Source organism: Taudactylus pleione, unplaced genomic scaffold (assembly GCF_031769625.1).
Source record: "Taudactylus pleione unplaced genomic scaffold, aTauple2 ptg001066l, whole genome shotgun sequence".
NCBI lineage: Eukaryota > Metazoa > Chordata > Amphibia > Anura > Myobatrachidae > Taudactylus > Taudactylus pleione.
The window spans coordinates 167,682-191,997 of record NW_028285467.1 but is presented as its reverse complement, the minus strand read 5'-3'; the positions used below and the strand labels follow the sequence as shown (position 1 = coordinate 191,997).

The 24,316-nt window shown below is 39.3% G+C and overlaps 1 protein-coding gene across 1 annotated transcript in view; it reads left to right on the top strand.

The window, feature by feature from the left end:
• The window catches only part of LOC148453889 (vomeronasal type-2 receptor 26-like), a 131,360-nt gene that overhangs the window by 2,508 nt on the left and 104,536 nt on the right, over positions 1–24,316 (top strand). The window contains exon 2 of the mRNA XM_088461555.1: positions 662–953. Coding sequence (XP_088317681.1) covers positions 662–953 — 292 coding nt within the window. The remainder of the gene's footprint in view (positions 1–661; positions 954–24,316) is intronic.

Here is a 24,316-nt window from a genome sequence, read left to right as displayed (position 1 = left end):
AGTAACAGCTCCCAGCAGAATCTGCATTTAATAGGTGTCCTGATCCTGAGATTTATGCGAACTGTTACAGATTGCAATTGTGGAAATATGCTAATTTATTCCAAAGCTTCCCCGAGCATAGGGACACCCACTGCTGCCTCCTCCTATCTGTCCAACGATGCGCAACAGCATAACCATCGGGAACATTGATGAAGATCGGGCACCTACGCAGCTTCTGAGCGAAGTCTGACCTGTCTCAAACACTGCGGCTCTCCTGACTGAGAGCTCTCATGCTGCAAAGGAGATCACATTGACTAATGTATGCACACAAATGAAGCAGTGTTTGAATGGTCAGACACACCTGCATTTCCATAACCAAACCCTGCTACCTCCCCCAAACACTGGCTACCTGTCACCACGGTGAATCCTCTGTGCCAGCATCATCGCATACCAATCGCTGCTCGTGCTAAGTGTGGCTTACATGCATGCACAATGGATAAAAATCATTCAATCGGCATAATTATCGGCATTGTGTAAATCTGCGTAAATGTATTAAAGACTGTTGTTTATAGGAAACTCACCTCATGTTGTATATAATATATTAATAATCACTTACTAATACTTTAACACAAGCAGTATATATTTCTGTATATGTCATTTGGCTTACGTTGTCTTTCTGCAGTCCCTCCATTTCCTACCTAAGACACCTGCTGGCGTTCATGTTTGCCATAGAGGAAATAAATAATAGCACAGACCTGTTACCAAATGTCACACTGGGATACCAGCTTTATGACACCTGCAATAGAGAATATAAGGCTGTGCAGAGTGCGATGAGTATACTATCGGGGATGGAGGAGGCCGTTCCAAACTATGATTGTAACCAGAAGACTAAGATGGTCGGGTTTATAGGCCACATGCTTAGTGATCCTTCCATTGCATTGGCTACGCTGACGGGTGTCTACCACTATCCTCAGGTAATGGGGATTTGTGTTTGGCTTGTACATTACTGTATATTCTGTTTTATTCATGGCATATTCCTGTCATCATACCTTCTGCAGTTCAGCCCATAAGGCATCCATTCATTTATTGTGAGAAACATTATAACCCTTTTATGCTAAGCTTAACTCTAAAATAACGATACTTACAACAACTGCTTTTTTTTATTCAAATTAATATATTTATTCATTGCATGAATTTATTTTAATAAAGGGTGGCAAAAAAGGCACTACCACAACCCAGCTCTAGCCAAATACTTCTTATAAAATGCCCCCCGTTTCACTGTTCGTAACCTGCACTGTGAAAGTTTCACTGCCCCTTACTATGGCACAGTCCAAACTCTTCTACAAAGAAAGCACCCAATTTTCCACCCCACATAGGTAGGATACATTCACCATCCTTCAAAGGGCAAGTGCCCCACAATGACCACTTACGCCACATGTGGCTTCTGGTTAGTAGCGCCTTCCTGCGAAATGCCAGGTACCACAAACCGCAGCCTGCCACCCAAAACCTAACAGCAGTTAATCAAAGATCGAAAAAATTCCTTTAAGAAAAACTCCCAAACTCAAAGCTGATAAATGCACTCCATCTGGCTTAAAATAATTCAGACTCTCAATGAACCAACAAAGGGTGCTTGACCACAACACCCCCGGCAGCAATCACGAACTTAGACACTGCACTATTCACCATTCTCCTGGCTTTGTCCAAAGCCACTAAATCTTTGGAGCCTCTCCAAGCAAACCTAGGTACAATCTCTGACCACACTACATGTACCCCCGGCCAATGGGACAAAACTGTATTTAAATCCTCTTTCATCCGAAGGATCAGCTCAATGCCCTTAATCTGGCCCACATCATTGCCTCCTAAATGTAAAATTAGCCAGTAGGGATGCCCCCATTGTTGTTCCTGCTTAAACAGCAACTCTAAGACCCAAACCAGCCAAATGGGGTTTGAATGTGGAGACTGTGCTGGCCATTCCATGCTTGGAAGGCTACATCTGGTACTGTTCCTCAAAGATAGCTCTGAAATAGCCTGGAGGAATGTGTTGGGTCATTGTCTTGCTGTGGGATGAATCCTTAATCAAATAGGTGTAGACCAGAGATTATTGCATGGAGCTGCAAAATGCTGTGGTGGCTTTTGGGTTCAAGGTTCCAATCACTCTGTGTAACACATCGAGGACATATACTTTTGCATATTCAGTGTCATACACAAATTCTACATAATTAACCAAATAATTCATATTTTGATTCTTCGGTCTGTAACATCTTTTCCCAGTCTTCAATAGTCCGGGGGGTGCCTCATGGCCCAGTAAAGCCTCTTTATCATTGATGCAGAACAGTTGTAAGTTCTTAACTCATTACTTGTCCCCTGATAAAGGCCTTTTTTATAACACTGAAATATCCTTTTTTTTCCGTATTTGCCCCCCGAGTAGTTTTGCGTTTATCTTTTCAGGTATTTCACTAGTTTGAATTGATTCCATTATATTACAAACTGGAAAAATTGGGGTGTACAAAGCAGAATGATTTTAAACATCCCAAAGTTTGGGCCTGGCAGCAAACACTATGAGGACATGGATAGACAAGAAACAAGTAAACTCTACACATAACCAAAATCAGCAGCAAGGTAGCTCTGGTCACTTCAGTGAAGCAGGAACTATCACTGGCATGGCTGAGCTTCCAAGCAGGCTATTAAAACTTACCAGAACTAACAGAGGATATGACTAACAGACAAGATTTATCTGCATTAGAAGACAATAAACATATTTCCATAAAGTGTATGTTGTTGATTAGCATAATGATATTATTATTATTATTATTATTATTATTATTATTATTATATGGTGTCACAAGTGTTCAGCAGTGATTTACAAAGTACATAAACAGGTCAGCAAACAAGACACCAGTGACTTATGGCCCGTACACATGGGACGATCAGATAACGATCAGATATCCTTGTCTGATCGCACTGCATGTGCTGCATGTTCGATATCGAATATCCAGCAACATGCACCAACCCCCAAATGACTTAATGACCCACGTAGGTCCCTATAGTAAACAGGCTAACCTGGTTGATATTGACCAGGTTGGCATTCATGCACGGGCGATGGTCGATATAGATATAGACCATCCATGCCCGCGCATAGATGGTCATTTGGTCATTGGAGGTTGCCAAAAAAAAACCAACGATATAAATGATCAAACAATAAACTATATCATTATCATTTATATCGTCCTTTTTATCTGACCATGTGTATGCACCATTACAATACAACACAATGCAGGACAAGGACATGGTTTATACACATTGCAGCAATAAGATCACAACACTGAAATAAGCAGCAGGGTGTAAGTGTTATTTTCCCTAGTGGTAGGTGAGGAGTAGATTAAAGTATAAGAAGCACAAACTAGTAAAGGGCTCTGCTCCTGGGAGCTTACATCCCATATTTCTGTATGGCATGAGGTAATATTTAGTTTAATATTCCTATGTTATGTTCTAAGTAGAAAATATTGAGTGTTTGTATATGTTCCCATTCATGCACAGTTAGGGGTTTCCTATGATAGATATTCCATATATTAATAAAATAAACAAAATTGAGTGTAGTATCAGAAGTAAGTATAAGTACTTCAATATTATTATAGGTAATGAATGGATTTATCCAATGTGGCCTTCGAGGCCAGGAGGAATAGTGTCCAGATTTGTTCACTAGAGCTAGAGGCATGTATGTTAATGAAAGTCTGGTGAGCTTAATGCTAGTTCTTCCTTTCTGCAATTTAAGCTACACATTGATATCTCCATTGAGGCTGGTTACCCAATTCTGGATAAATGGAAAACTGTTGGACTTCACCTGTAAAATGGAAACAGCCTTGGTTTGGAAAATGAGGCCAACACCCATAGATGCCTTGGACAATTTCTGTTGATTCCAGTCACTTGGAGCTGATCTCATTCAGTGGTACCTTCAATCAGCAGCAGGTTTATGAGGTGCTATCCAAGGAGAGGAGACGATGTGAAGATCTAAGGGGCTGCCCAATGAGTAGACAGAGGCACTGCCTCACAGAGATTGGGTCAGCCCCTGTCCGCTTACTGTCTTACACAATGCCACCAAGGGAAAGGAAATAACCATGGTCTGAGCCTGAGAAAAGGGCAAGGTCAAACTGTCCTTCTGGCAAATATCAAATGGGCCAGAAAACACAGATTCTCAGGACCTCAGGTTTGCAAAATGATTGGATCCTACTGGATGTGCTGTGACAATAGCGATCTTGCAATCTTCCCATCCAATCACTTGGTAGACATCTCAGTAAAAGAGGAGGAGGAATCAGGCTTTGCTGCTCTTTTCAAATTGCTTCTCACTTCTGGGTCTTACCACAATGGTGAGCCCTGCAATCCTTGAACATTCTGTGAGTCATCCCGACATAATAAATGCCACATGGGCAGTCGATATAATACACAACAAATTTTGAAGAATAATTGAGCACTTGTTGTATTTCATAATAGACATTTTTGTGAGGGTGTTGAAAGTGACTCCTGTGATGAGGTAGTTACAGGTGGGGCTGGAAGGGTAGCAGTAGCAGCCTGGCTTTTTAATATGTCCAAATAAGCCAACAATACAAATAAAAAATGAATAGTAATAAATAGTCCCGTGCAAGGATACTTAATCCTAATATATAAATCCCATAAAACCACTATAATGAATTTTGTTTTATGGGATTTATATATTAGGATTAAGTATCCTTGCATGGTGCTATTTGTTACTGTTAATTTTTTAGGTGTATTGTTGGTGTTGGCTGATAAGTATTTTGTTTGTTTATTCTGATATCCGATGGGCGGCACCTGTAGTGACATCCGTGCTCGGAAGTTGGAATTGTCGGCATCCTCTCACGGAGTGTTACTGGGGTGATATAAGGTGAGCTAGTTTTGTACTAATGTATATCCCTGATGAAAAATGTTGAAATACATTTGAAATGTTGGAACACAGCAGTGATTACTGAGTGATTCTTTGCTTCTAAATCCGAGGAGTGCCATCCTACTGGTTATATTGTGATTAAGTTTTAAGCTTGGCAAAGGCACCCAGGTGGCTGATGTACTGTTTTTACCAATACAGTTTATATATATATATATATATATATCTGTATGTATATATATATATTATATACAAATCCATAGAGAGGAAGCACACACACTTAATGAGATTAGCGGGTGCAATGGTCACATACTGCAGCATATATCATCATGTTCAATCCCAAAGGACCAAAAAATGAGACCAGCACCACATTACCTTAATGCATGAAAAACGGAGTATATTAAAACACAGCCATGCTTAATCGGGTATACATAATCGTATGTCACATCTGCTATGCAGTGGATTACTGTAAATACTTTTCAGTGCCTGGTGACCATATGCATATATTCAATCAAAGCTCCCGACAGCTGTTTCGGTGGCATACCACCTTCATCGTGAGCACAGAATAAGTGCCAGAGCATATTGTTAAATAGGGAGTGTGGCGCCAAATCAAACAAACAAAGATCTCACCTGTCACCGGGTCACCTGGAAGCAACATCACAGAGAGTTCAGTCTAACTAGCCGGACACATGGCCAGGCATAACAGGTCCACCCATAGGGAGAAACACGCTGCAAAGAGACCAATGCCACCGCATCTCCTGGGGCCGGGCACGGTGGTATGTGATCATGGCCATAAATCAGGGACCAATAGCTATATATATATATATATATATATATATATATATATATATATATACAGGTTGAGTCTCCCATATCCATAATGCTTGGGACCAGGGGTATTTTGGATATCGGAATATTCCGTATTTTGGAATATTTACATAAAATTATGAAATATCTTGGGAATGGGACCCAAATCTAAACACAGAATGCATTTCTGTGTTATATACACCTTATACACACAGCCCGAAGGTCATTTTATAATATATTTTCAATAATTTTGTGCATCAAAAAAAGTTTGTGTACATACATGAAATTCATTTATGTTTCATATACACCTTATACACACAGCCTGATGGTTATTTTATACAATATTATTAATAATTTGTGTTTTAAACAAAGTTTGTGTAAATTGAACCATCAGAAAGTAAAGGTTTCACTTTCTCAGTCATGCTAAAAATATTCCGTATTTCGGAATATTCCGTATTTCGGAATATTTGGATATGGGAGACTCAACCTGTACTGTGTATAAGAAAAAACAATGCCTTTTTCTTGTGCTAAAACAAACAATTGTAAGAAAGTTGTTAGTAAGGGGGTCAGATAATATCAGACACTAATGCACAAAATCAGAAACCAGAGGGTGCTATACAGAAGAAATAGTTAAATATAAGAGCAATAAAATCCTATTATAGGATCAGTGGGTCATCTTTACTGGGTCTATAAGTCCTTTCCACAAGGATTCCCCAAGGTGTAGAATTGTGGAGGCTGATATATCCGGGATGTGCCTAAAAATACACTCTCACCACAGATCACCTGACAAGGAAAAGTCCCAATGGCCAATCAGTAAATAATTAGATTTTTTTTTTAATTTTGATAAAAAACAATGCAGAATTTATAAATATTGCTTCCAGCATAAAGAAGTTGGCAAAGTATCTACAGTCACTAAACAGTTGAGGTTCTGATATATTCCTGCCACCACCCTTATGGGTGTGAGCTCGGTTGACAGGATCCTCCTGCTAAGTGTATGGACACGGCACCAGAAACCCTACGCATTTCATCCATAAATGGACTTCTTCAGGGGTAAGAAATAAAAATTATAATGCAATGTCATAATTGATGTTATGGAAATCATTCATAGATCATTCATTGCAATAAACCCAAATGGGTAAAATTGGTTGTGTCACTGTCATGTTCATAATTGTCTGTGGATCCGGACTTGAGTCCCCAGACAGGAGTGGTTTCTGGAGTGGATGTCTGGAAACTGGCTGGTCTGATATAGTTACGCTCATTGTCTGAGGCTGAAGGAAGCTGAAGAAGTACTAGGGCATTGGCTGAGACCCAGAGGTGCAGAGTGGTTTTCACCAGGGACAGTGACAGTGGTTTTCACCAGGGATCCTTGCAAGAGAGCTTGGGCTTAGCTGCACCCGAGGTGCAGGTCACAGTCCTCTGCTTTGGTTTCCCTTTACTGGCAGCTGATGACTCAATCTCCAGGAAGGAACTGGACTGGATGATTTTGGACTGGAACCAATGGTATAGAATATTGGACTGGAACTGATTGTATAGGATATCAGACTAGAACTGATGGTATAGGATATTGGACTGGAACTGATGGTAGAGGATATTGAACAGGTACCGATGGTAGAGGATATTGGACTGGAACAGATGGTATCAGATATCGGACTGGAACCAATGGTAGAGGATATCAGACTCGGAACAGATAGTGTAGGGTCTCTGGGATGGAACCAGATAATGGAGCCAGGAGAGCAGTGAGATGGAAATCTGCACAGGAGTCGCTGAGTAGGATATAATATCCAAAGGAGTTTTCTCTAATGCTTCTACAGCTGGGCTGAAGGCAACAATGCAATGGCAAGTGTGTGCAGGAAGAATCCTTATATACCCCTGGGAGAGCAGGGATTGGCTTCAGGTGTCATGTGACTGCATACTGTCTTCTGTTGGTAGAGACTCAGGGCCTGATTCAGACCTGCTCTCGAGCGCTGAGTGCTCGCAAGCGGGTTGATGGTGCCCTAGTGCGCATGAGCGAGACCCAAATAATGATGGGGTAGCCATCATTATGGGTCTTGCACCAAAGGGGACGTACTGTCGATGGTGAGTGACAGCACGGCCCCTTTGGTGGGCGTGCCGGGAGCATGGCTGCCAGAATGAGGCATTCCCATAGGAACACCTACTGTCTGTGTCCAGCCCCACTGACATCACTAGTGATGTCAGTGGGAGTGATTTTGGCTCTGATAGAGCCAAAATCACTCCAGGGCTTGCGGCAATGAGACCCTACCGCAGGGTCTCGTCGCAAGCCCGATGGTCGCGATGGTCTTGACCATCATGACCATCTTTTTGGCCGCTCAGATATGCTGTGGGCGGTCACCCACAGCTATGCGAGCGGCGAGGAGGCCGCTCCAAGTTTAGGTAGGAGGGCCCTGATTCAGAGCGAGTGCTCTGGTCAGAGTGTCCGGCTCTGAATCAGGCCCTCAGTCACCTGATCCAGACTGTTATGGCTGTACCCAGCAGCCAGCACCGGAGGGAATGCTATATGTGGAAGCTGGGGAGAGTGCAGGAGATGAGAAGAAACTGCAGCTGGAGGAAGTCTGTCATGGAGCTGGATCATGGAATGGGGAACCAGGTAAGCGACCCGGTGGCTGTAGCAAATACCTGTAGTGCGGTTTGTGATCGGTTGATTCCACAAAAATGGGGAAAAAAATTGCCAATTATTTTCTAATCAGCCATTGGGCCTTTTTCTTGTCGGGTGATCCTTGGTGAGAGGATATTTTTAGGAAGGTCCCAGACATATCAGCCTCCACAATTCTACACCTCGGGGGATCCTTGTGGAAAGGACTAATAGACACAGTAAAGATGACTCAATGATCTTATCAAAGGATTTTATTGCTCTTATAATTGAACATTTATTCTGTATAGCACCCTCTGATTTTTGCGCATATCTATAGAAATATATATATATATTTCTATCTATATATATATACAGTACATACGCAAGAGGCAGCATTCAGAGTCCATTCAGTGTAGGTAAAACAGTGCTGTGGTTTATTCAACAATCATCGACATTTTGTGGCAACACAACATCAGGATGTCCAAGATAAGTAATGATGACAAACAACTAACTTATATAACTATGGGACGTGCCAATTTTCTCCGATCATATGCGCTGGCCCAGGTCCCAGAACTCCAGCAAAGACACACACGGGTAATCCCGGTGTGCGGCTGGTGCACGTATGACCCCATCAGGCACACAGAATGTCAGGGCAGGCAAAAGTCCCAGCCAGTAACCATGACAACTCTGCGTGATTATACATGAACACATTAACACAAAATAACATATATAAATAAAGCACACATACAAATGTATCAGACTCAAATAGAGAACACAAAATAGTGTGTGACTGACGAAAAATAATGTATACATATGTGTAATGGTGTATGCAACCAGAATGGATTGCAAACAACCTTATATGTGCAATATTAAAGTAATATAATGAAGTTGCCTAGCAACTGGGAAATGAAACTAAAACTGAACAAATGTTATAAATATACACAGTGCACAATAATCCAAAAAATAAGTGAATAGATACATAAAGTGTTATATATACAGTATAATAAAAGATGAACGACTATCGATACCTAACACCATTGACTATACATGTACATATATGGCAAATGAATGATAATACTGTTTGTAACAAGCAATGTAACATACGATGCATCATACAGAAGAAAAAACATGTCAATGACATAAGGAAATAATCATCCATCATTGGCTAACCTGTTAGGAATATATCCAAAGTGACTTGATAAATAACACTCGTATTTGTAACTAAGGACCTGATTCAGACCCGCTCGCAAGCGCTATGTGCTCACAAGCAGGTCGATGGTTGTGCATTGCGCATGTACGGCACGCACAACGCACGTGCACAACCCCCGCAGCTAGTGAGAAATTCACTCGCTCCGGGGCTCACTACAAATGGGGCGGCTGTCAATGTTGATCAACAGCTCGTCCCGTTTTGTAGGTGGGGTGGCTGGACGAATGGAGGCGTTCCTGAAGGAATGCCTGCCGTTTGTGGGCGGCCCTACTGACATCACCAGTGATTAGAGCCAGAACATCACTGGGGGTTGCGGCAGATGAGACCCTACCACTAGGGTCTCGTCGCAAGCCTGATGGTGCTATTTATTGTGGGTGACTACAACTAATTTTTAGACAGGATTCAGCTTAAGGATCATTACACACTATACAAGTTTGTTCAGAACATTTGAAAGCGAGTTTTGTTTATGGAACTTTGTGTATTTTGATCACTACCCACAATATACATTGCTGGAAGCACTATGAAAATAAGTCTCCAACATATGGGATGTTAAATATCAGTGTCCCCAATAATCAGCCCTAACTTGTTAGCTGATATACAGGACTGCGGTGACTTATACAAAGTACCGTATATACTCGAGTATAAGTCGACCCGAATATAAGCCGAGGTACCTACTTTTACCCAAAAAAACTGGGAAAATTTATTGACTCGAGTATAAGCCTAGTGTGGGAAATGGCAGCAGCTGGTAGTGCCCCCAGTAGTAATTCCCCCTGGTTGTGCCCCCAGTAGTAATCCCTCCTGGTAGTGCTCCCAGTGGTAATCCCCCCTTTCAGTGTCCCCTGTAGTAATCCCCCCCTGGTAGTGCCCCCTGTAGTAATCGCCTCCTGGTAGTGCCCCCTGTAGTAATCCCCCCCCTTGTAGTTCCCCCTGTAGTAATTGCCCCCTGTAGTAATCCCCCCCTTGTAGTGCCCCCTGTAGTAATCCCCCTTGTAGTTCCCCCTGTAGTAATTGCCCCCTGTAGTAATCCCCCCCTTGTAGTGCCCCCTGTAGTAATCCCCCCTTGTAGTTCCCCCTGTAGTAATTGCCCCCTGTAGTAATCCCCCCCTGGTAGTGCCCCCTGTAGTAATCCCCCCTTGTAGTTTCCCCTGTAGTAATCCCCCCCTGGTAGTGCCCCCTGTAGTAATCCCCCCCTTGTAGTTCCCCCTGTAGTAATTTCCCCCTGGTAGTGCCCCCTGTAGTAATTGCCCCCTGTAGTAATCGCCCCCCCAGTAGAGAGAAAAGTAGTAAGAATTAAAAAAAGAAAAAATCACTTACCTGAAACTCCCACTCCTGGTCCCGCCGCTGTCCGCTCCTCTGGCCGCTTTGTATGGGAGAGACGTCGTCATGACGACGTCTCTCCCATTACCCACTGCGGGAGCCGGAAGATGGCTCCCGCAGTGGGAGCAGCAGCAGCCGCTGAGAGTCTGACAGACTCTCAGCGGCTGCTGATTACACCAAACACGCAGCTGCTGGCTCCGGCGGCTGTGTGTTTGGCAGTGTGTAGCGCTGACCGAACTCCATCCGGTCAGCGCTACACTTGACTCGAGTATAAGCCGAGGGAGTACTTTTTCAGCACAAAAAATGTGCTGAAAAACTTGGCTTATACTCGAGTATATACGGTAACGATTTTCTACTATAGTGTTCATCATTGTAATATTGATTGGCTACTTTTTTATGTAATTGTTGTATTTTATAGTACATTGCACATTTCCCTGTGTGTTCATTGGCCAATGATGCCTGTTGTTTACTGAATTTTTATCTACCGTATTATTATTTTATAGCAATGAAATAGGTTTAAATGTATCATAGCTGATTCATTTAATCATTTATTTAATTTTTTCATTATCCAGTAAGGTGTCAGGTGTTACATAGCGCTGTTTCTGTCCCTCCTTTTGTTTTTTTTCTATGGCAAGCAAACACATCAGCAGCGTGAAACACCAGTCACAGCACTAATTAGTGTACAGATAGTATATTGGGTGGTCCTTTTTTACAGCGCCGGTGGCTTTACTTCTGTTATACATATTGGCGCTCTGTATTGCCCACATAATGTATGCCACATGGGCAAGCCAGAATGTATACGACGAACCGTGAGCTGCATGTCAGGGGCCAATTGATACTGAATTTCTTGCCTGAGTAGGGGTGAAAAACACAACTGCCGACCTGCATGTAGCTTCATGTAGTGCACCCCAGACATTTGTAGCATCCATTTTTTTTCGCTCAAGAAATTTTTTGTGACTGGTGCCTTAAATGATGTAAAATCAGTTTTCATAACAATGTCCCTGATGTTACGGCTGCATGTGTAGCTGGGCATAACCCTCATGTCGTGCAGTAAAGATATTTCTGGATCAGTGGCCACCAAATGCCCCAATTTCTTTACACGAGTCGACATGTGGCAACTTTTACCATTATATTCATTAATCCATGGTACAACTTGCTTGAGTACTTTTTTGTCTCTGGGCCATAACAACTCATTTCTGCTCTTACTGATACTTGTGGGTAAATTTATCATGCTGAGAGTTTGGGAAAGTTTGCAAACTCTGGAGAGTTTGGGCATTTTTTCCCATTCTCAAATTTACTGATGTCAAACTCTGGAAAATACAGGAGAGTTAGCAAACTCTCTTCAATTCACCATCAGCAAAACTCGAGAACCTTTTCACTGGTGAAGATAGGATTCTGGAATTTACCAAGCAGAGAGTTTCTAAACTCTCATGAGATGGGAAAACTCTCCTAGAACAACTCGTGAAAAAAATACACCTGCCTGTGATCTGAGATTTGGCAGAAACATACACAGATCGCTGTAATCCATGTATGTTTCTGCCTGTAAATATAGAAAATAAATGTAAATATCTGAAAAAAAATTACATAGGGTCCCCCTCCAAAAGCCTAATCATCCCTAGGCTTGCCAGCCTGTCCTGGTTTCTAAAATTACAGGGAACTGGGGCTCTGGGATCAAAGCAAATCATGGTGGAACCCTACACATTTTGTTCCCCGTATTTTTAGAAAGCAGGACAGGCTGGAAATCCTGGGGCTGGTTAAGCTTTAGGGGGGGCCCTATGTAAGTTTTTAAAAACTTTTAACCTGTTTTTTTTACAGATACAACGCAAGCAGCTTACACATATCTCACTGATATGTGCAGGCTGCTTGCTCGGGAGAGTTTTGCAGAGAGAAGACACTCCAATCTCGAGTGAGTCATCTCCTGCAAAACCTGCTACTCGGGGGAGAAATCTCCTGCAAAACCTGCTACTCGGGGGAGAAATCTCCTGCAAAACCTGCTACTCGGGGGAGAAATCTCCTGCAAAACCTGCTACTCGGGGGAGAAATCTCCTGCAAAACCTGCTACTCGGGGGAGAAATCTCCTGCAAAACCTGCTACTCGGGGGAGTAATCTCCTGCAAAACCAGCTACTCGGGGGAGTAATCTCCTGCAAAACCTGCTACTCGGGGGAGAAATCTCCTGCAAAACCTGCTACTCGGGGGAGTAATCTGCAAAACCTGCTACTCGGGGGAGTAATCTCCTGCAAAACCTGCTACTCGGGGGAGAAATCTCCTGCAAAACCTGCTACTCGGGGGAGAAATCTCCTGCAAAACCTGCTACTCGGGGGAGTAATCTCCTGCAAAACCTGCTACTCGGGGGAGAAATCTCCTGCAAAACCTGCTACTCGGGGGAGTAATCTGCAAAACCTGCTACTCGGGGGAGTAATCTCCTGCAAAACCTGCTACTCGGGGGAGAAATCTCCTGCAAAACCTGCTACTCGGGGGAGAAATCTCCTGCAAAACCTGCTACTCGGGGGAGAAATCTCGTTCTGCTTCACCATCAGCCATCTCACTCTCAGCTAAACTCCATTCTTTGTAAATTTGTGAGTCTCAGGAGCTTCAAATCACTGGAGTTTAGGTGAAGCTAATTGAGTTAAATGAAAATCAAACTCTCCCAGACTCGATTCTTAGTAAATTTACCCCTTGTAGTTTGGTTTTCTCATCTCTATAGTATTGGGGTTGAATGTATATGATCACAGTGTGCAGTGGGGATTTGCATGAGGTTATCAGTGTGCTGTACACATGAGACCACTGTGGGGGGTTTTATTACCATTACATGACTAAGTCTTCTTTTCTTTTTTTCTGCTTTTGTATTATTGGAGCTGCACTACTGTATATTACTTGATTGTTACATTATCATTTTATGAGTTCCTGTTCACCAAGAACCATTTGTTATTACTATTGGGGCTTAGTCACACTAATACAGAAACCCGATGGTCTGAGTATAAGTCCGGTGGTGGGATGACTGCGCATGAGCGGGACCTATTCTGCATGTTTGCATAGTGAGTCCTGCAAGATCGCTCACACTGCCCCCTAAGCCTCAGCCTGACTGACAGACTGCATCGGTGGGGGCAATTAGTTGGTGGAGCCAGCCAGCATTCCCGAAGACAGGGTGTATCAACCTCATTTCCTGGATGGCCAAGATCTGGGTCTGTGTCTTCCAATGCAGATTTCCTGGACTTGTGTACGGTTCTGAGACAGGCATCTGAGTAACCTGAAGGTGATCCAATGGCTGCATCCTCGGATGCAGTGGCAGATCACACAAGCATACAGTAGGCATCTATTTACACACCAGGCTCCTCCTGCAGTATTAGCGTATGATGCTAACTGCATACACCTCTGACTCATGGAGATTGTTCTTTGTATTACTACATGGTTATTGTACAATCATTTATAATGCAGAATACACCAAACAGCATATTTAATGTATTATTTGTTGTCAAGTTTTATTAACTCCAGATCTTGTGAAGTTTAGTAAAATCCATCAGTATTGGTTACATGTTTGATGGACAGCACAGATGGTGTAGTGGTTAGCATTACTACCTAAGAGCACTGAGGTTGTGGATTCAATTCCCACTATGGCCTTAACTGTGTGGAGTTTGTATTTTCTCCCTGTGCTTGCATGGGTTTCCTCCGGGTGCTCCTGTTTCCTACCACACTCCAAAAATATACCAGTAGGTTAATTGGCTCCCAACAAAAATTAACCCTAGTGTGTATGTGTGTGAGCATGTGATAGGGAACATAGATTGTAAGCTCCACTGGGCCAGGGACTGATGTGCGTGGCAAAATATTCTCTGTAAAGTGCTGCAGAGTATGTGTGTGCTATATAATAACGAGTAATAATAATAAATGTAATATTACAGATCAGCTATGGAGCGATGGATCCTGTATTTAACGATGAGACCCTGTTTCCCTCCTTTTACCGCACGGTCCCTGATGAGACAGCTCAGTATAAGGCAGTTGTCCTCTTATTGCAGCATTTTGGCTGGACCTGGGTGGGGATTGTGTCTACAGATGATGAGAGCAGCCAGCGGGCCATTATGGGACTGCGACGTGTGATGTCACAGAACAGTATCTGTATCGAGTATTCAGTCATTATTACAGAGAAATATTTACTGACAGAAAATGTAAACGTTCTTTATACAATTTCTCATTCAACCTCCAATGTAGTAATACTCTGCGCTAGATCAGATAATACTAAGTTACATATTTATCTGTACAAAATGCCAAACTTAAGGAAAGTATTTATAATATTTGGAAATGTTCAATTATTTCAAAAAGCTGATTTCCCAATTGTCCTTAATGGGTCATTATTGTTACACTTACACAAAGGGGAGATTCCGGGTCTGAAGGATTTTCTGCTCAGTGTGAACCCCGAGAGGTACCCAGAAAATAGGATTTTATCTCATACTTGGAGGCATCACTTTGACTGTTTACCTGAAATGCTTGTAAATCTCTCAGAATTCCCGACATTGCCATGTAATGGGGCAGATAACCTCCGAGCTGTGAGTCCCTCTCTGTATGACGTGGATAATTTCCGGTTCACCTTCAGTGTGTATTCCGCAGTTTACTCTCTGGCTCATGCCCTGAATGTGATGTATTCCGACAGGAGAGGACAAGGTGTAGAGAAATGGCCGGCATGGCAGGTACAGAAAATATAAAAAGATGTCCCATGTAATAATATGCACTGACTAGGGTAATATAATGCCACATACTGCCCAATGGTGTCTGGTTTTATACAACTATTTTTATTTCTGAAAATGTTTTATGTTACTATGGTGATGTGTGATCAATAAAACAAAACAAAAATCAAACATAAATAAAAGGTTCGCACAAAGTATATAAACTAAACTTTCTATTATTTTACAAGCCTACAGAGTTGCGTTTTCCTGCAAATAAGAATAAAATAACAAATACAGTAATGCTATATGGTGTAGTATACTGTATGAATATATACACCCACATGGAATGTGTAAAACATTAGGAAAGAGACTGCAGAAGGAGAGTTACATATTGTTGAATTTCCCAGAGGTAATATATATAATTGTTTGTATATAAATGATCATTGCAAAAATGTCCTTATGTATATTGCACTAATTCTACATTAACAGAATTGCGGCTTTACAAAAAGAAATAGGCAATGTAATTTATAACCCGACAGACTTCTCATTCAAGATTCCCCAAAATTCCTAGTCCAGGGACATATATAGCAATGGCAAGAGATCAAAATCTTGCAAAACGCCATTTAAATCACAAACCATTTATTCCATACTGCACTTGAAAGAAAGCAAAACCTGAAGACATATAAAATCACCTAAGGAATAGCATTTTTTCTCTATAATTGGGTTCCTACTAGAAAAAAAAGAGAACCCCAAAGCACTACACCAATGCGTTTCAACTGTAAATGGTATTTTTCAAGGCAGTGAGGAAAAGGACAGGATTTGTGGTAATTTAAGTGACAACGACCAAATAGAACAAACCATGTCACTAAAAAATTAAATGACCAAAATATCTCTTACACAATTGTGCATCCCAGCACATTTATACAGAACTGCCATCTACTCCTCTACAGAGATAAATAGCTAGCATTTGTAGTCCCAGGAGCCAGACCATCTTGCACACCACTCCCTATTCTGTTTATCCAGTATTAAGACATACACAGTATAACCAGTAACAGAGACATGAATGCTTTGATCTATATGTTTTATAAATTTTTATGTACAATTTTCTTGTAAGTGTTATATAAAATAAATGAAGTTTGTGATTTAAATGCTGTTATGCAAGATTTTGCTTTTCTTTTACATAAAACGCCACAGAATTGGGATTTTGGAGAACCTTGAATGAGAAAAATGCTGTATCATTTATGTACAGTAGGTGTATAAAGCTGCCTTCCTATTTCTGCAGCATAAGAACAATATAAATAAGGGATTTCTTGTGGTGATCAGACATTTCTTAATTTACTAATGTTTTACTAATGTTTTACTCCTTAAACTTACATTCATCAAGAATACTGTAATAATAATATTAAAAAATAATAATAATAATAATTATTATTATTATTATTATTATTATTATTATTATTATTATTTCTGTTGTTTTTCTTGTTTTTACTTGACTGTAAAAAAACAAGAATTTAATAATAATAATAATAATAATAATAATAATAATAAACTTCACCTGAATTTTTTGTTTATGTCTGGCTTTTGTTTTTTTGACTTTCTTGGTTTTCACAGCGCCATAGTGATTTCTTATATAATTTTTTTGGTAATTGAATGGTTGGTGGCTCCCTTAGTCATTTCACAGGCTACAGCATTCAGGTTGTGTTGAGTTTTTTTCCATTTTTTTCTATTTTGTTATTTTATTTTTGACCCACTAAACAGAAAATAAGAAATGTGAGTGTGTTCATTTTAATTTTTATGAGATAATCTATTTTTTGCTGTTAATAGAGCTGCCATAACCTAAAAGCTTTATTGCACTTTCATGCATGCCAGGGAATTCACAGTGACAATTTGCAATGGAGCTTCTCATATCAGATAATGTACTGTAGTCATTTGCTTACAACAAGGGAAATATTTGTTACTTTAAAATGACATTAAGGTCAAGACAGTATGATGCCAATATAAAGACTCACAATTTTCTTAGATAAAATTATTTTTATATATTTCCTTTTCCATATTTCTGACAGAAATATAAATACAATACAGTAAGAATAAATAGTTATTTTATCACATATAAAGTTGGTGACAAAGGAAGCACACCCAACTCCCACCATTTGTTACTAATTTTCCTTGTAGCCATAGCTTGGCTAGTTCTCTAGTTGAAAGTTTCTTTTGATTGCCAAGGAACCTTTCCATTGCAAGCTGCACAATGTGTAGACGGATTCTGACAGCCGGCATCCTGGCCGTTGGAAAATTAATTACAATCCATGTAGACGAGCCAGTGCCTTCTTCTGCTGGGGTTTGTGGACTAGTAGTATCAGCACACAAGCATGGAAGAACCCAGGACTCCCACAAAGCTGGATTGTGTGGAGATAGATTAGCACATTATTTCCCTTGTACACTAGGACTCTGATCTAAATTGATTCCCAGACTATCAGCAGTAGCAAGTGAAGCATTTAGCATGAAAACCAATAACGTCATCACTTCCCCAAAATACTGTACTCAGAGGTAGGAATGCTTGGTATTAAAGTTTACCGGATCATATGAAATTTTAGATTAGTCAGAAAATATCCTTTTACCCATGCTATAAATCAAGGGGTTAATGCATACTAACCTATTGATTCAATGTATAGTGAAGAATCAATTGGTTTACCAATGCATTAAAATATGGCACTCTGCATTATAATTCATATTTTTCCTCACAGGTCCTAAAGCTGTGAGAAATCGTGTCTCTGGTCATTAGCGCAAATTGTCACTTTAATGAGATTCTGAAAATGTACAAATTGTGCATATATTGCATTTCTCACTCTTACATTTGGTGGGTTGTACAAATTGTGCATATATTGCATTTCTCACTCTTACATTTGGTGCGTTGTACAAATTGTGCATATATTGCATTTCTCACTCTTACATTTGGTGCGTTGTACAAATTGTGCATATATTGCATTTCTCACTCTTACATTTGGTGCGTTGTACAAATTGTGCATATATTGCATTTCTCACTCATTACATTTGGTGGGTTGTACAAATTGTGCATATATTGCATTTCTCACTCATTACATTTGGTGGGTTGTACAAATTGTGCATATATTGCATTTCTCACTCTTACATTTGGTGGTTTATACACATTGTGCATATATTGCATTTCTCACTCATTACATTTGGTGGGTTATACAAATTGTGCATATATTGCATTTCTCACTCATTACATTTGGTGGGTTGTACAAATTGTGCATATATTGCATTTCTCACTCTTACATTTGGTGGTTTATACACATTGTGCATATATTGCATTTCTCACTCATTACATTTGGTGGGTTATACAAATTGTGCATATATTGCATTTATCACTCTTACATTTGGTGCGTTGTACAAATTGTGCATATATTGCATTTATCACTCTTACATTTGGTGCGTTGTACAAATTGTGCATATATTGCATTTATCACTCTTACATTTGGTGCGTTGTGCAAATTGTGCATATATTGCATTTATCACTCTTACACTTGGTGCGTTGTACAAATTGTGCATATATTGCATTTCTCACTCATTACATTTGGTGGGTTGTACAAATTGTGCATATATTGCATTTCTCACTCTTACATTTGGTGGGTTGTACAAATTGTACATATATTGCATTTCTCACTCATTACATTTGGTGCATTGTACAAATTGTGCATATATTGCATTTCTCACTCTTACATTTGGTGGTTTATACACATTGTGCATATATTGCATTTCTCACTCATTACATTTGGTGGGTTATACAAATTGTGCATATATTGCATTTATCACTCTTACATTTGGTGCGTTGTACAAATTGTGCATATATTGCATTTATCACTCTTACATTTGGTGCGTTGTACAAATTGTGCATATATTGCATTTATCACACTTACATTTGGTGGGCTGTACAAATTGTGCATATATTGCATTTCTCACTCATTACATTTGGTGGGTTGTACAAATTGTGCATATATTGCATTTCTCACTCATTACATTTGGTGCGTTGTACAAATTGTGCATATATTGCATTTCTCACTCTTACATTTGGTGCGTTGTACAAATTGTGCATATATTGCATTTCTCACTCTTACATTTGGTGTGTTGTACAAATTGTGCATATATTGCATTTCTCACTCTTACATTTGGTGGGCTGTACAAATTGTGCATATATTGCATTTCTCACTCATTACATTTGGTGCATTGTACAAATTGTGCATATATTGCATTTCTCACTCTTACATTTGGTGGGTTATACATATTGTGCATATATTGCATTTATCACTCTTACATTTGGTGGGTTGTACAAATTCTGCATATATTGCATTTATCACTCATTACATTTGGTGCATTGTACAAATTGTGCATATATTGCATTTATCACTCTTACATTTGGTGCGTTGTTCAAATTGTGCATATATTGCATTTATCACTCATTACATTTGGTGGGTTGTACAAATTGTGCATTTATTGCATTTCTCACTCATTACATTTGGTGCATTGTACAAATTGTGCATATATTGCATTTATCACTCTTACATTTGGTGCGTTGTTCAAATTGTGCATATATTGCATTTATCACTCATTACATTTGGTGGGTTGTACAAATTGTGCATATATTGCATTTCTCACTCATTACATTTGGTGGGTTGTACAAATTGTGCATTTATTGCATTTCTCACTCATTACATTTGTTGGGTTGTACAAATTGTGCATATATTGCATTTCTCACTCTTACATTTGGTGCATTGTACAAATTGTGCATATATTGCATTCTCACTCTTACATTTGGTGGGTTATACAAATTGTGCATATATTGCATTTCTCACTCATTACATTTGGTGGGCTGTACAAACTGTGCATATATTGCATTTCTCACTCTTACATTTGGTGGGTTGTACAAATTGTGCATATATTGCATTTCTCACTCTTACATTTGGTGGGTTGTACAAATTGTGCATATATTGCATTTCTCACTCATTACAATTGGTGGGCTGTACAAATTGTGCATATATTGCATTTCTCACTCTTACATTTGGTGCGTTGTACAAATTGTGCATATATTGCATTTCTCACTCATTACATTTGGTGCGTTGTACAAATTGTGCATATATTGCATTTCTCACTCATTACAATTGGTGGGCTGTACAAATTGTGCATATATTGCATTTCTCACTCATTACATTTGGTGCGTTGTACAAATTGTGCATATATTGCATTTCTCACTGATTACATTTGGTGGGCTGTACAAATTGTGCATATATTGCATTTCTCACTGATTACACTTGGTGCGTTGTACAAATTGTGCATATATTGCATTTCTCACTGATTACACTTGGTGGGCTGTACAAATTGTGCATATATTGCATTTCTCACTGATTACACTTGGTGGGATGTACAAATTGTGCATATATTGCATTTCTCACTGATTACACTTGGTGGGATGTACAAATTGTGCATATATTGCATTTCTCACTGATTACAATTGGTGGGCTGTACAAATTGTGCATATATTGCATTTATCACTCTTCCATTTGGTGGGCTGTACAAATTGTGCATATATTGCATTTCTCACTCTTACATTTGGTGCGTTGTTCAAATTGTGCATATATTGCATTTATCACTCTTACATTTGGTGCGTTGTACAAATTGTGCATATATTGCATTTATCACTCTTACATTTGGTGGGTTGTACAAATTGTGCATATATTGCATTTATCACTCTTACATTTGGTGCGTTGTACAAATTGTGCATATATTGCATTTATCACTCTTACATTTGGTGCGTTGTTCAAATTGTGCATATATTGCATTTATCACTCATTACATTTGGTGGGTTGTACAAATTGTGCATATATTGCATTTATCACTCTTACATTTGGTGGGTTGTACAAATTGTGCATATATTGCATTTCTCACTCATTACATTTGGTGGGTTGTACAAATTGTGCATTTATTGCATTTCTCACTCATTACATTTGTTGGGTTGTACAAATTGTGCATATATTGCATTTATCACTCTTACATTTGGTGGGTTATACAAATTGTGCATATATTGCATTTCTCACTCATTACATTTGGTGGGCTGTACAAACTGTGCATATATTGCATTTCTCACTCTTACATTTGGTGCGTTGTACAAATTGTGCATATATTGCATTTCTCACTCATTACATTTGGTGCGTTGTACAAATTGTGCATATATTGCATTTCTCACTCATTACAATTGGTGGGCTGTACAAATTGTGCATATATTGCATTTCTCACTCATTACATTTGGTGCGTTGTACAAATTGTGCATATATTGCATTTCTCACTGATTACATTTGGTGGGCTGTACAAATTGTGCATATATTGCATTTCTCACTGATTACACTTGGTGCGTTGTACAAATTGTGCATATATTGCATTTCTCACTGATTACACTTGGTGGGCTGTACAAATTGTGCATATATTGCATTTCTCACTGATTACACTTGGTGGGATGTACAAATTGTGCATATATTGCATTTCTCACTGATTACACTTGGTGGGATGTACAAATTGTGCATATATTGCATTTATCACTCTTCCATTTGGTGGGCTGTACAAATTGTGCATATATTGCATTTCTCACTCTTACATTTGGTGCGTTGTACAAATTGTGCATATATTGCATTTATCACTCTTACATTTGGTGCGTTGTACAAATTGTGCATATATTGCATTTATCACTCTTACATTTGGTGCGTTGTACAAATTGTGCATATATTGCATTTCTCACTCATTACATTTGGTGCGTTGTACAAATTGTGCATATATTGCATTTCTCACTCTTACATTTGGTGCGTTGTACAAATTGTGCATATATTGCATTTCTCACTCTTACATTTGGTGCGTTGTACAAATTGTGCATATATTGCATTTCTCACTCATTACATTTGGTGGGTTGTACAAATCGTGCATATATTGCATTTATCACTCTTACATTTGGTGCGTTGTACAAATTGTGCATATATTGCATTTCTCACTCTTACATTTGGTGCGTTGTACAAATTGTGCATATATTGCATTTCTCACTCATTACATTTGGTGGGTTGTACAAATTGTGCATATATTGCATTTATCACTCTTACATTTGGTGCGTTGTACAAATTGTGCATATATTGCATTTCTCACTCTTACATTTGGTGGGTTATACAAATTGTGCATATATTGCATTTCTCCCTCATTACATTTGGTGGGTTATACAAATTGTGCATATATTGCATTTATCACTCTTACATTTGGTGCGTTGTACAAATTGTGCATATATTGCATTTCTCACTCTTACATTTGGTGCGTTGTACAAATTGTGCATATATTGCATTTATCACTCTTACATTTGGTGCGTTGTACAAATTGTGCATATATTGCATTTCTCACTCATTACATTTGGTGGGTTGTTCAAATTGTGCATATATTGCATTTCTCACTCTTACATTTGGTGGGTTGTACAAATTGTGCATATATTGCATTTATCACTCTTACATTTGGTGGGTTGTACAAATTGTGCATATATTGCATTTATCACTCTTACATTTGGTGGGTTATACAAACTGTGCATATATTGCATTTATCACTCATTACATTTGGTGGGTTGTACAAATTGTGCATATATTGCATTTCTCACTCTTACATTTGGTGGGCTGTACAAATTGTGCGTATATTGCATTTCTCACTCATTACATTTGGTGCGTTGTACAAATTGTGCATATATTGCATTTCTCACTCTTACATTTGGTGGGTTGTACAAATTGTGCATATACTGCATTTCTCACTCATTACATTTGGTGGGTTGTACAAATTGTACATATATTGCATTTCTCACTCTTACATTTGGTGGGTTGTACAAATTGTGCATATATTGCATTTCTCACTCTTACATTTGGTGGGCTGTACAAATTGTGCGTATATTGCATTTCTCACTCATTACATTTGGTGCGTTGTACAAATTGTGCATATATTGCATTTCTCACTCTTACATTTGGTGGGTTGTACAAATTGTGCATATATTGCATTTCTCACTCATTACATTTGGTGGGTTGTACAAATTGTACATATATTGCATTTCTCACTCTTACATTTGGTGGGTTGTACAAATTGTGCATATATTGCATTTCTCACTCATTACAATTGGTGGGCTGTACAAATTGTGCATATATTGCATTTCTCACTCTTACATTTGGTGGGTTGTACAAATTGTGCATATATTGCATTTCTCACTCATTACATTTGGTGCGTTGTACAAATTGTGCATATATTGCATTTCTCACTGATTACACTTGGTGGGCTGTACAAATTGTGCATATATTGCATTTCTCACTGATTACATTTGGTGGGTTGTACAAATTGTGCATATATTGCATTTCTCACTGATTACATTTGGTGGGCTGTACAAATTGTGCATATATTGCATTTCTCACTGATTACACTTGGGGCGTTGTACAAATTGTGCATATATTGCATTTCTCACTGACTACACTTGGTGGGCTGTACAAATTGTGCATATATTGCATTTCTCACTGATTACATTTGGTGGGCTGTACAAATTGTGCATATATTGCATTTCTCACTCATTACATTTGGTGCGTTGTACAAATTGTGCATATATTGCATTTCTCACTGATTACACTTGGTGGGCTGTACAAATTGTGCATATATTGCATTTCTCACTGATTACATTTGGTGGGCTGTACAAATTGTGCATATATTGCATTTCTCACTGATTACATTTGGTGGGCTGTACAAATTGTGCATATATTGCATTTCTCACTGATTACACTTGGTGCGTTGTACAAATTGTGCA